At 30.9% G+C, this 14675-nt stretch overlaps 1 protein-coding gene across 2 annotated transcripts; it reads right to left on the minus strand.

The window, feature by feature from the left end:
• Positions 1 to 103: 103 nt before the first annotated feature.
• On the minus strand, positions 104 to 9177 carry LOC134705310 (L-proline trans-4-hydroxylase-like). 2 transcript variants are annotated; one of them, XM_063564056.1, is made up of 9 exons: positions 9068 to 9177; positions 7853 to 7934; positions 5780 to 5861; positions 4433 to 4543; positions 3863 to 3954; positions 3213 to 3303; positions 2904 to 3033; positions 2348 to 2499; positions 104 to 237 (listed from the first exon to the last, which is right to left on the minus strand). In XM_063564056.1, exons 1-9 carry the CDS (start codon positions 9090 to 9092, stop codon positions 220 to 222), a joined length of 783 nt encoding a protein of 260 aa, XP_063420126.1. In that variant the 5' UTR covers positions 9093 to 9177; the 3' UTR covers positions 104 to 219. The 2 variants fall into 2 exon arrangements, with proteins under 2 accessions (XP_063420126.1, XP_063420125.1); XM_063564055.1 differs by lacking the exon at positions 104 to 237 and adding an exon at positions 720 to 1447.
• Between the last annotated feature and the right edge of the window lie 5498 nt (positions 9178 to 14675).

Here is a 14675-nt window from a genome sequence, read left to right on the forward strand (position 1 = left end):
CTGAACAAACACATTTATTATGAGTGTCCCAGACACTATATTAGTTGACAGTTTCCCTTACTAATTCGACGTGTAGAAGTATATAAGCTCGTTATAGCCCACAATGCTTGTAGTTCATTGAGTCGATTGGTCGTTTTATCAAGGCCATACTGGCCTTGTGTTTGGGAAATTACTATGCAAATATTTTCTGACGTCAGGAAATCTAGAGTTCTCGACCTTTTATAGTAACCTTCTCTTCTGAAAATAAAAAAAAATATTCAGTAGTTTGCTAGAGACTTGATGATAAAGTAAAAGTGACCTTGGTGTCTTAGTAAGACTGGAAGTAAACAAATAGACGTTGAACTGTGTTAGGCCAAAAGTTCCAAAAAGATTTGCTTAATACAGTTTAGGTTATCTGCCTGGGATAAGAACATCCTTCGTATCTAGAATAATTCATACTTTTGCAAACAGTAAATTCATAAAAATGACTATGTAATGGATATTCATGATAACACTGAATTGTAAAAGACACAACTGACTTACGAGGTCTTCTCCATTTAACGTGTTTCACAAAACAGTACATAAGATCATGCATTAATGACATACGCATTATTCCAACATTTGTATAAAAGGGGGAGGAATTAAGTTGCATAAAAGAAGCAGGCATCTTTCGCCTCTCATTGTATTTATTAGGCCACAAGAAATATTGGGTTTCGTATAGATGCACATGACAGAAATGATATAAGACTCCAGGCTAATAGTTGTGTACGTCAGAAGCGTGTTATGTCATCACAAGACTCAACGGTGGCGCGCGATTTTAATAAGGGGACCACATTAATGAAGATGTTGAAAACCACTAAAAACAAAAACTGCTGAAAGGTGGACTAATGCCAACTGTACTTGGGTAGAAAAACTTAATTGGCTGGTGAATCCCTCAAGGCAAAACCGTCCACCAGCATTGATATCATCGGAGTGATCGTATTAAGTATATTTCATTTCATCACAGAAGGGCTTACTTCCTGGTTGGTGATAACCTCGTAGATGAAACGTCCACTTGCAATTAAACCGCCCCGTGGTTGTAAAATGCCATAAAAACCAGGTCCTTGTATAAAATAGAAAGGAAAAGAAAGCTCACTCAACTTTACTTTTAAACACGTTTGTCTTAAGTATGTGATATGCTATAAAGCAATTGTAACAAACATGTATGCAGTGATTCCAAACTCCCAAATATTTCTCCTTCAACAGAAAAAATAAATAAAACGTAATATTTTTTCTAAAAAGTTATATACGAAATCACTATTTGGTATATGACACATAACTAAGGATCAAAATGTCAGATTACACTCAACTAGCTAGCTTTGCTTTTATCTTCTGATGTAGATTTAATGTTAATATCTTTTTCTGGGTCCATGAACTCTTTTCCTGAACAATCCAAGCTAGTACATTCACGAATAGCTGAATCTGGTACCTGTTAGAAGGATTATATTATAATACATAGAGTTAAGGAGAAAAGTGGGTATATGCTGTATGCCTTCAGTATTGGTACCCACTGGGAGTTTCTAATATAGTTTTATTGATGTACTAAATAACTCATTGACTTGAATATATACCGCATACACTTTGGTTGTAGCTCAAAAGAAAGCTATTAAACCAAGATTCCAGGTTGCGAAGTAGAAATCATCCCTTCGTAAGATTACGCGCGACACCATGAGTTGATAAATTGCTATGGAATATTCGTGTCACAGATGATAGCCTTGTTGATCAGTTTTTGGTTTTATTTGATGTGTTTTGTGTTTTTCTTTTGTGTTTGTTTTTTTGATGTTTTTAAAGATAAGTGTTGTAAATTTATCATCGACTTAGTAAAGCATAAAAAATAAATACGTTATTAATATCTGTCAGTTATATGTTACTTTCAATATGTTCACTATGAATCTACATATTTATTCATTTGAGAGGAGTCAACTGACTTTACTTCAATTTATGTCAAGATTTTTTTAAATATTTTTTGTTCAGCTTATGAAGGTATTACGTCAACAGTATTTGGTCCGACGGATTCTTATATACTAGTATATAAATGGACATGACAGTCTTATATGGAATCAATGATCGCATTTCATTTGTTTACATAACCATTTTATCTTAAAGAATTCTTGTTTTTTATTCATCAAACGGCAACAAGAGCACAAGAAGAGAATCAAATTAAGCACTAAAACTATCCACGTTTTGAACAGGTATTGATCACTGTAGATGACATACTCACACTCCTCGAACATCGAGGTCCTTCCGTTTGTTATAATTTGCATACAAAATGGAATATATAAATCTAAATAAAAGCATTTGTTCTTCTGTGTAACTTTATCATGTTTACCTTTCTCAGTGGTGTATAACTTGGTAGGCAGTGAGGAGTTACTGTGTCATTACTGGCTTTACAGTAACACGAAAGTAATGTCCAACGACGGAGATCACTGTTGTTAGCATTACTGGCATGTAACAAATTAGAGTGGAAAAATAAAGCATCACCTGAAAAACGACAGAGTTATTTTGGTTTTTTCAGACATAAATGTATGCTAACCATTCCCTTGTCCATAACAACACTATTCTTAAGATGTAAGATATTAGGAAACTTAAAATAATCTAAATTAAAAAAGAATGCTTAGATTTTCTAATTTGAAAATGAAACTAACAATTACACTGTCTTTGCCAATCAAATATTTTTTTTTAAATATGGTATAAACTCAAAGTTTCCAATTTGTCTTATCCTTCCAAATGAATAAAAATTTTCTATGCACTATTTCAACTTTAAGAATGTTTTATTCTAAATACGTCTTCGAAGAAATACCACTTAACACACTTTATTTCTAAAAATGATGTTGAACGATTATAATGATATTCTTTTCACGGCTAACAAGATATTAAATGCTAACCTGGATTCATTTCAACATATTCAACAGGAAAATTCTTTTTAATAAGCTCCACTCTCTCTATATCAGCACCAGTTTGACCTCCGACTTTTTTGTGTTCAATTCTGCCGCATTTGTGTGATCCTCTTATAATCTGAACATAGATAACAGTTTTAGCAATTTTTAGTATGGCAATTTAAGTAAGAAAATACAGATTTGTTTTTGTCTTGTGAAATCTTTAATCTGGAATGCATGGTGATATCAATGATACATTAACGTTCCAATTCAAATGTTATCCTGTGATATGTTACAAAAAGACTTTACAGGACTTACTTCTAGACAGCCATTTTCTTTAATACATTTATCTACTGCAATAAACACAGTCATCATATCAGGAGTCAGAAATCCATTATGATACCAGTATCTGCAGTAGAAACATTAGACAATCTTAGTATTAAACAAGGAGGGATTATGTGTGTCTGCGTGTTCTTCGCACATTTTTGTACAACTTTTCTTGGTTTATGTGTTACCATTGCTAAATCAAACACTATTGAAAAAAATAACATTACACTAATTTGGCAAAAAGATATCTCAATAATGGTTACAATAAAAATAAAAACCTGAACGTCAATAATAGACAGAAAATTGAACCAAAAAAATGAATACCCAATTAAACAAGCAGTTATATTAGCCAAGGAAAGGTAAGTATATCCGAATCTATTTCTTGTTGTTTAAGTCAAAAGTCTTGTTATATAAAATAAAAAGGGGCATTCAACCTCTTTTGTCGAAAATAAACTGACAAATCAATGGCAAGAAGAAAATGATGAAAAAGACAATCTGTATGTCAAAGTGGTATGATTTGTTCTGAAAAGAAGAAAAAAAAATTTCACCAATGATTTAATGACGTTTAAATTAGTTTGTTCTTGAAAAAATATATAAAATGTAAGTATAGAAGATTTAAAATACTCCATTTGTGATATTACCCATAGTCCTGATGCCATATAAAACTTCCGCCAGTGAGAGGTTCTTTCATCATCAATTTAGTATGATAGTGGTATACTTCGCCACCTAAAAGCTGAAAAAAATAAAGGAGATATGTTGTTACTTCTATCAATTAAATCAACGAGTATTTAAAATAGATTCTTTGACCATCAAATAAATGAGTATCTAGGATATTTTGATTGAGTCTATGTCTGTTTTCCAAACTCCAAAAACTATCAATGCCATAATAGAATAGTTTTCTCTGCATTTTATAATGTTTACTAGAATAGAAAACACCCTTAAATATAAGTATGCGTTACTTAAACAAATTTCGTGCGCGCACATAATACATAATCTTATTCATGTAAAAACAGCATTTTAGTTATCTTACGAAATTCACCGCTGATCAATCTTCATATCACGTCTTATCATATCCACGAAGTGTAAATAATGGTTTTTTGTCCCTATTAACCACACTGAAACATACTTTTCAAAACTAATTATTTACTTTTCGAAATTGCTCGCCAATTACTTAAACACATGTATTAACCAAACATTCAAACATATGTTACCTTTTCACATGTGGAGACCACCTTTTCACATCGCCCTAACATTCCCGTCACATCATTACCGGGATGTTTCCATATAACAAGTTTGCTTGCTTTTCTGTTTTCATCGGCTACCTGTAAATATGATAACAACATTGTTTTGAATGTTTGTTTTTTAATTTATTTGTTTTGTCGAAATATTTTTAGTAGGATAAAAACTCTAGTGACCAATTTTGATCTTACACAGTCATTTTGTTATGACTAATTAAGTCAATTGCAGTTCTTCAGTCAATTTTCATATTTCTTCACTGCGGTATATTCAGAACTGTTAAAACACAATTCGCTTGCTATTAATTAAGATCTGTTAATTCTCTGCTTAGAATTTTTAGTAGCTGTTATATGTATACTGTACACATTCAAAAAGCTACCGAACAGTACTGAATTGTTTTTAAAGTGCTAATTTTACCGCCGTCGAAAAGTATGACATGTTATTGTAATCTAAACATGACTAAATTACTAATTGATCATCCTATACAAATGTTAAAACGATGAAAATGACTGTAATAGTGTTTCAAAAGTGGACGACCCAAGACATAAATTGTTGTTACTTTGATTGCGGATGAATGGTTATAGTAGTTAGAAAACGATATAGAGCCTAAGACAATGCAGCGGAAAATACTTTTTGAAGATTATTTTCCAATGATAGGAGCTAAGCGTTATATTACTCGTATGAACTATTCAAACAATCCTAATGATCACTGCATATTTCTACATTATAATGTTTTAGAATATAAAAAAAAATCTACAGAGGAGTTTACCTTTAATACAATAAGACAAATTGAACACAGAAGATGATAGGTTTACATAAATATTTCATATAGTAATGTATCAAATGATAGATCACGAAACTTTCAGCATACAGTTTAGTTTAGTAGGAGAATTTGGGGATATGATTTTGAAAAATAAGTAGTTCGCAGTTAAAAAAACAACTTTAAAATAAAATTGAGAAAGGAAATGGTGAATATGTCAAAGCGACAACCACCCGACCATAGAGCAAACAACAGCCGAAGGCAACCAATGGGTCTTCAATGTAGCGAGAATTCCCGCACCCGTAGGTGTCCTTCAGCTGGCCCCTAAAATATGCATAATAGTACAGTGATAATGGACGTCATACTAAACTCCGAATTATACACAAGAATTTGTTTTACCATTTAGATTTGTTTAGAATCTGTTTTACCATTTAGATTTTGAAAATAAATAGTGCTGCATGTCCAAAATAAAGTATTGTTGTGCAAAATAATTAAATAGATTATGTTTTATGATCTAAACAGCTTAAATGTAAAATACAATGAAACAATATTAAATATATACCCCGAATGCATTGTTCTGGAGATCCTCGCTGGTTTCTAAAGATGTTCTTATTTTTCCGACCTCTTCCTCGTCTAGAAGATTCCTGATTATATAATAGCAAAGCAAAGTACACTTTGTATAAAACCACATAATATTGTATACATCTACGCATTGCTCACAAGGAAGCCACTAAACCAAGAGTTCCAAATGGTGAAGTTGAAATCATCCCTTCGTAAATTTTATGGACGCCATCACGAGTTGGTTGACTGTTATGGAATAACCGTTTCACAAATGGTTTTGGATATGTTCCTTACGTCGTAACTACAATCCCCTTCCCTTTCATGAATGTGACCTATCGAATAAGACTATTTACCGGATTTGTTATCACATAAGCAACACGACGGATGCCACATGTGGAGCAGGATATGCTTACCCTTCCGGAGCACCTGATATCACCCCTAGTTTTTGGTTGGATTCGTGTTGTTCATTCTTTAGTTTTCAATGTTGTGTCATTTGTACTATTGTTTATCTGTTTGTCTTTTTTCATTTTTAGCCATGGCGTTGTCAGTTTGTTTTAGATTTATGAGTTTGACATTTTGACTTTGGTATCTTTCGTCCCTCTTTTAAGAAGTTGCAATATATTTCATTTTTTTTCTATCCGTTTTGCAGCCTCCTTGTTGTACCACGAAAGTATATGTCAAACCATTTTAAAATAGAAAGATATCGTTAGCATATAGTACAAGCAAACAAACAAACACACAAACAAATAAATATTAGATTTGCCAATCACGCAAACACAATATTCCATTCTTATATCCTGATGAAGTCGCGAGTCATTTTAGATCGACGATTTTTTTTAACTATAAGAACATATTTAAACGAAAATCAATCTCGTGAAACGATAGTCAAAATTAATGAACTTCAAATATACTTTAATATGTATTCTCCTAATATTCAAGATATTAAAACTTACCAAGAGGTGAAATGTCAATTTGATTAAGTCATTTATAAAAATAAAAATAACAAATTCTTTAATGTTTTACACCTTCACAGTAGAAAATAAAATAACAAAACCGAACTCCAAGGAACATACGAGCGTCACTGATGAGTCTTATGTAGACGAAACGCGCGTCTGGAGTACTAAATTATAATCCTGGTACCTTTGATAACTAATTAATCCTGAAAGTCATTTTTCAAATTGCAAAATCAAATCTCAAACACATCAAACGAATTAAAACAATTTTCATAATACGGACTTGGTACATGCGTTTTCTGATGTAGAAAATTGTGGATTAAACCTAGTTTTATGGCTCGCTAAATCTTTCACTTATATGTAATTGTATATAATATCATTATATTTAAAAATAAGGTTAGATCAAAACTAACAATTACAATAGGTCAATTTGTTAATAATTGGGATACAGCAGTCAACAAACTTATTACGATAAAAAAAAAGAGCAATAATTCAATAAAGAAAAACAAAAAGGCATATGGACAATAAATGGGTAAAGTTCTAAAGATAACAGTGGTTATAAGTGAACAGATTTTTTGGTATTCCTTACCTTTTGGTTTTTGAATTGGCTTATCCCCCCCACCCCGTATAATTTTTTTAAATACTAGGATATTGTTTTGATTAATGCTGCTCCTTATTGTTGTTCGGAGTATTCCTTTTTTTTTTCGTATTACACTGTTGATAGAGTATCATTTATCTGTTAGAATCTTACAAACCCACCCAACACACTCCAAAAATAGAAAACAAAACAAAAAACAGAACAAAAAAAACAAACAAGCAGACTTAAAAGTCCAAGACTATCCAACAGATAAAATACACTGCAGTCTCTATTCAAGCCGAGTTCAAAATATTTCTATTGTTTTGATTTGGCTATTTGCCTATTATATTTATAAAAGTGTCATATGACTGTGATTTCACGGGTAAATTGAAAATATTATGCATAATTACTTGTCCTGAGAAATTTTTCAAAGCAAACAATGTGTATTCCAAGTTCGTAAGACGCCATCGGACAATCTGACATCTCTTTAGAATTCTTGAACAACGTCTTTTTCTTAAGAAAATATGAAATATACTATAGTCACCTTATCATGATATATCCAGATTCCAAGAAGTCTTTTTTCATTCCTTCGTCAAAAACAAATCCACTAGAAGAACAACTATACTCTGTCATAAAATATAAAGTGAATGTTTATCCATTAATTGAATAGAAAGACCTACTGATGTCAAATTATCTCTATCGATTAAACAGGAGTAATTGTTGTTTGCTCAACTTCAGGTAACGCATATTTAAAATATAAACTATATATTTCAACAATAAAAAGTAAAAACACAAAAATACTGAACTCCGAGGAAAATTCAAAAGGAAAGTTCAAAATCAAAAGGCAAAATCAAAAGTCCAAACGCATCGAACGAATGGATAACAACTGTCATATTCCTGACTTGGTACAGGCATTTTCTAACGTAGAAAATGGTGGATTGAACCTGGTGCTATAGCTAGCTAAACCTCTCACTTGTATGACAGTCGTATCAAATCAATCTTGGGTATGTTCTGCAAAGTTGTTCGACCAGGGATAAAGGAATGTGTATTTGTAAGAAACTTTTATGCATGTTGCAATGTATGCTGCATACGCATTCCAAAATAAGAAATACTTGTCAAAGTTATCCCAATTAGCAATCAGCAGTATTATACAGTTTGAAAAGGACTCGATCGGTGTTATTGAAATAACAATTTGGCATTTATTTTAGGAAAATGATAGAACATGTACAGTCTGCTTCATATCCTGAATAACATCTAAAATTGGAAATGAGGGTTGAAAATGATTTTTTATAACCCAAGAGTTAAAGTCAGTTTCCGAATTCCGATTTTCTTCTTCTTTCTATGTAGCAGCATTCCGCAGCGTCTGTATACCATTTTATTTATTTCGAAGATGATACGATAATCCAGAGTTTGTTTTCCTATAATAATGTTTTTGGATAGAGTGCTGTAGTTCAGAAGGAAGCTATGAATCAAGAGTTCCAAGTAGTGCAGTCGAGATCGGTACTTCACAATTTTTACATACACCATCATGAGTTTGTTATTCGTTCTGGAATATTCGTTTCATAGATAATAACAGTCGTAACTACATATGTATTATGCAATTTATATTACGTAGTGGGCATTAAAAAAAGAGTATTATATTTAGTATTAATCTTTGATACTCACAAAATATATTTATATTTAAGTTGTTGGATTAAAGTTTAGTGTCCCCAAAGACCAATTAAGATTTAAATAAGTTATATATAACATTTTTTCTTACCACAAGAAGTCATAGTTGTAACCATGGTAACTGAGCTGTTGTAAATTGATGCACAATCAAATAGAAAAATAGAAAAAAATCTTTGTTAGGAAATTACTCAATGAATATCAAAATAAACAATTAACGAGATTGATGAACTGTGTAAATATATCGTATATAACATAGAAGATACCGATTATCACCTGTGTTATCTTTAGAGGGTCAACACTGTCCAAACAGAAAATTTAATGGCAAAATAAGTCATGGCGTGCGTTACAAATAATAAGGTCTACAGTTTCGACACAAGTTTATGTTCGTTTCTGTGTGTTTTGCATTTTAGTGTTTCTGTTGTGTTGTTCTCATCATATATTTTATGTGTTTCCCTCAGTTTTAGTTTGTAACCCAGATTTGTTTTTTTTCTTAATCGATTTATGAATTTTAAACAGCAGTATACTTCTGTTGTCTTTATTTGTGGCGATTTTGGTTTCGTATATCAGGTTCAGAGTACATACAATATCAGTATATATTCTCTAGCAATAGTTTAAAATGTGTGTCTTTTCTACCCTTTACATTAGGGTTTCTCATTTTGCACATTTGAAAGATTGAAGGAAATGGAATTAAAAAGCAAAAACTGATACAAAAATATGGTTTTAGAACAGAATAAATCATATCTTGCAAAATAAAGGCAACAGTAGTCGCTCTGATTAAATGGATATATTACTAGTATTCGAAAATAAAATCAGACATTTTGAATTTTGTACCGTTCTTTATTGAAACTATATGTGTAACGTTTCGAGAACGTGATTTAGGCAGAAGTGTGCATTACTATTATAACCAAGTGTTCCTCTTGTGTATTTGTTCCTTTGTTTACAGGAGACACACTTAACACAAGACCTTCCCGATACGATTATAAAAAGAAAATAGCAATATCCTTTTACCGCATGGTCGGCTATCCAACTGTGTTCTTTCAATTAATAATTTTAAGTTGTGACACTGCTTAAGCATCTTTCCCATTAAACTCAAAATAAAATAAAATACATCACAGATACAATTCGAGTCTGTATCATACCTTTACTTGCATCTTGAAATTGATAATGATGCTAGGTTGAGAACAAATCTTTACACGGTGATTTCAGTATTCCAATTGTGAACTTCACATTTTTAAATAGCAGCATTCCAGCGGAGCCTACATGTTTATAGAATTGATTTTCTCAAAACAGAGTTACTGCTAAAAAGGAACCTATTTAACCAGAGGTTATATTTGTAAAGTGGATTTGCTTGTCATACTTTGCAGAGGTTATAAGCACTTCCAGCTTATATTTTCCAAAAAGTTTCAACATGATGGATTTTCGAAAAGTAAATGGAAGCCTTCAAAAGTTTGACAATAAAAAAAAATATCTGCATCAAAGACATTTATTGAAGGTTGAACAATGGTTTTAACAATAGTAATATTTAAACTCATAGCTACAAAAAAAAACCTGATGTTACCATGACATGACAAATGGTAGTACTCCAGACACAACATAGAAAACTTCAGACTAAGCAACTAGAGCCCAACCAAAACACTTGGGATGGTACCAGGTTCTTAATTTTTATTGACTTTGTCCATCGTAGCTACAACTCCATCATCGTTTTCTAAATTTTGACCGAGTGCCAAATGTAGAGCTGAGAACAATAGCTTACCCTTTCATGAATGGATCAAGGATCATCGTGCATGGGTTCGTTGTGATCCGTCTACATGGTTATATGCCTTGTTTTGAAGACGGTTTCGTTTTTTGCCCTGATGTTTTCAGTTTTTCTTTGCTTCGATTTACGATGTTTCATTGTCCCTTTGGTATCTTTTGTCTCTATTGTTCAAATATTATAATTGTTATTAAACCCTGTCGATTTTTGAAATGGTAAACTATACAACAAAACAGACAATATCAATATTGATGAAATATGATATTTATTTAAATGTTCATCATTCAACATATGTCACATGATGTGTTAGCTTTGTGTAAAGCTTGATTTCACAGTCTTGTAGTTCTGAACCCACGATCAAAGATCTATCACAGTTAATCGACAAATAACCAAAAGCTTCCAGGTCAGAGCAGCTCATCTACAATTTTTCCAATCTCAGATATCCCATAACAACTAATTTTAATCTCTTTAAACCACAGTAGTTTTTGTCTCACGACTAATATTGTTGAAGGCGCAATATATGCTTAACTATTTGTATAAAATTTTAATTTCAGGAGGAAGGAGATTCATAATCCATATTTGTATACAGATGCCTAGGCCTTATGGTTTGAAGAAATGATAATTACATCTACGTGGAAAACAGGATAGCTTGTTAATCGAAATTTTACAATTTTTGGAAAATACTTTAAATATTTTAATTTTAAACATTGAACTGTGTTTTACATTTCTTTTTTTCCGTACTTGTGTTAAATTTTTATCTTGATTGATCAAATAAGTTTCAAAGTGTGGCTTTGTGTTTTTCAACATTTTAACATATTACAACTCGTAACTGTCGTGCTGTTGAGCGAGTGTGAAATTTTTGTGATCGGTAGTTCTAAAGAAAAGTGTGATGAAAAGCTATGCTCATTGACATATTGAGTGAATCATCAAATTATCAGCTAATGAGGTATCCTACAGGTATGAAATGTGCTCACAGGTTACAATTCAACACTGCCTGGCTGTTAGCAAAATATAATGTCACTCTATTGTGAAGTAATTTAAAACAAAATTGTGACTGAAATGTTTGTTGGACAAACAGAGATTATGAGATGACTGCTTGATAGTTGGACAATGTAAATATAGTTCAGCCCCTACTTTTATAGTGGAGGGATAATTCCTTCCTGTCAACATTTTTTTCACATGGATACATTTGATCGGATTTAATAGTTTCATTAAGTTTTAAAGACCATGATCAATTGGTAATTTAGTGTAATTGGGTCTTCACTTTTACTCTTGAGAAATGTGAAAAAGTCCTTAACTGAAGAAACTACTATAAGTTTGGTAGGTACAAAGCTCTTTTGGATTTACTTTCATCAGGAGGATCAAATCCTAAAAATTAAAAGCCAGGGATGATTTTGCCCCTTTTTAAATGGATAAAAGAAAAATATCACATTTGAATCCCTCAAACTTTCAGATAGGTCAATAAGGTCTTTATTAGGAAATTATGAGTTATTTGGATCAGATATATGTCAGCAGTGGTTTTATGCTGGAAAAAAGGGGTAAAAACATTTGTTTTTTCTGACACAACACTCAAAAGCAGAGAAACAACAAATATCAGTTTGAAATTAATCTGTTTGACCGAATTGGAAATAAAATCCACGACTTTTATCACTTAAGGTCAGGCAAGTGTGCTCTAAGAAGACATACTGGAAACATAAAAACAAAACGTAAGATACAATACAATAATTTATATATAATACCATATAAACAAATACAAACAATAACAAAAATATCAATAAGGCATTTAGATGAAGTATCAAAATATGTTGATTATGCAATGCACTAAAAGTGATCCAGTAATAAGTCACTGTGGCTGGTGATCTTGAGTATATAGCTGTACATTTATTTTACTCTTCAAGTTTGAATAATCAGGTCATAAACTGAATGTTAGCTCCATAACTTCCAAAAATCACCAGTTAACACGCAGGAATTAATACAAATCATTAGACACCTGGAGATCACCAATAGTTTAAATATAACCTTTCAACCAAGTAATTTTTTATAACATCCAAGCTTTTGATTTTACATAACATATTTGATTGCACAAAAAAATATACAGTTTATAAACGACTTTACATCACATATATTTAGCCTATCCTGTATATGAACTGAACACTGCTTTATAAACCCATTATATATAAATAACAAGAATGACTGATGCAGAAACTAAGTATTGATAATATTATACTTTTGAACACATTGAGCTTAAACATTTGTGGGGCCCTTTATTTCTTGATCTTTAATTTTTAATCCAGTTTTCTCTATTCTATGTTTATTTAGCCCATTATTCTTTTAATTGTTTTATTTTATCACCCCACTATTCTATATTCTGTTCAACATATCCAGTCCCTCATAGATTTCGAACTGTTGAAATAAGATATGACTTTACATGTAACTTGGATTTAAATGTTTGTCCTAGTTCATCTAAATTTGCCCATCTGATTTGTGTCCCCACTTGTTCATCATGTTACCCTGTTCGTCATGAAAAAATACACATGTAAAAGAATTATGTCTACAAAAAATAGTACATATATATATATATATATATCTATCTGATCACAGCTATATATAAACAATTATGTATTTAATCTAAATGTTTTTATTCTTATAAATGAATCATATAAATGAAATTGAAGACGCTAAAAAAATAATTCTTGCAAATCCAGCTTAATCATAATAAAGGTAAGAAAAGATATTTGATTTGCAGTAGAAAAATCAAACTAAAATGTTTGCAACTTATCTTAATGATATCTATAAACTTTCAACTGCCATGATTTTGCGTTTCTTGTTCCATTTTTATTTTGAAAAAAATCTGTGAATTCAGGGAAAATTGATAACCAAAAATGACAAAATTGGAAAAACTATAAGTAATCTGTATAAGGGGATGCCTGCCATCATTTTTAAAAAAAATCAAATTGTTAAAAAAAATCCTCAAATATTTAACCAAAAAAAAAATTGCCAGTAATGATAACTTTGTAACAAATTTTCAACAAAATTTAAGACACTCTTTGCTGATGCTACTGAACATGTAGCAAGGTAAATATTTAAAAAAATATTAACACCTCCCAATTCTCTTTTAAAAGAACTTATCAATTCCTATTATTTATTGTTCTTTTCCTTTGAATAAAATATTGCACATAGAACAACAATAATATCAAGCAATTCACATTAAATAAGAAGCAAAAAATATCTTTTCACAAGTTTTAAGATTGATGTAAATATTGCAAATATATGACACATGTGACATGATATCAAATGTTTTAGTAGATGATTTTGTTAATAAAAAAAGAGCAAAATTATAAGATGTAACTTAATATCTGTACACCCTGAAAGAAATGAATACAACCATATTTTCGGTTTTCTCATCTTCTTGAATAGGATATTTGTCGGTATGTGATAGCTTAGTATTATTTTTTTCATTACAATAATGTGACAAATTGAACTTCTTATCCATTTTTTTTATGTTGATAACATGCATATTCTTGTTTTAATTGCTTCATATTTTTCAAGTCAGGGTTTTAATTACTTACTAGAAAGTATGGGTTTTTTCATTGTTGAAAGCCATGCTGTGACTTATAATTGCTAATTTCCACTTTACTAGAATGCTTGTGGATAGTTGTCTCATTGTCAATTATATCATATCTCTTAATTTTTATATCAACAACATGCATCAAGGATTTCTAATAAAATATTACTCAATTATTTACAAACATGTACATATCATGTTAAATATTGCTAGTTATTTTCTTTCAAACTGAACATAAATATATATTAAAATGTCATGCTTAAATAATAAATTTTTGAAAACTTCAATTCATTACTTTTTTTATAATAGCTAAATAATGCTTCAGAAAAATAAATGTGTAAAACATTTTTTTTGATTTTTCTTAATGGGAGGAAGGTAGTA

Source organism: Mytilus trossulus, chromosome 2 (genome assembly GCF_036588685.1).
Source record: "Mytilus trossulus isolate FHL-02 chromosome 2, PNRI_Mtr1.1.1.hap1, whole genome shotgun sequence".
NCBI classification, from domain to species: domain Eukaryota; kingdom Metazoa; phylum Mollusca; class Bivalvia; order Mytilida; family Mytilidae; genus Mytilus; species Mytilus trossulus.

Excerpts from the sequence above, each read along its gene's own strand:
- LOC134705310 (XM_063564055.1), bottom strand. The coding sequence starts at position 9,092 with ATGGTTACAACTATGACTTCTTGTG. Across the intron at positions 4,544-5,779 it reads TCCAGAACAATGCATTCGGG|GTAGCCGATGAAAACAGAAA; the intron begins GTATATATTTAA and ends TCATATTTACAG. Across the intron at positions 3,304-3,862 it reads ATATGGCATCAGGACTATGG|ATACTGGTATCATAATGGAT; the intron begins GTAATATCACAA and ends TTTCTACTGCAG.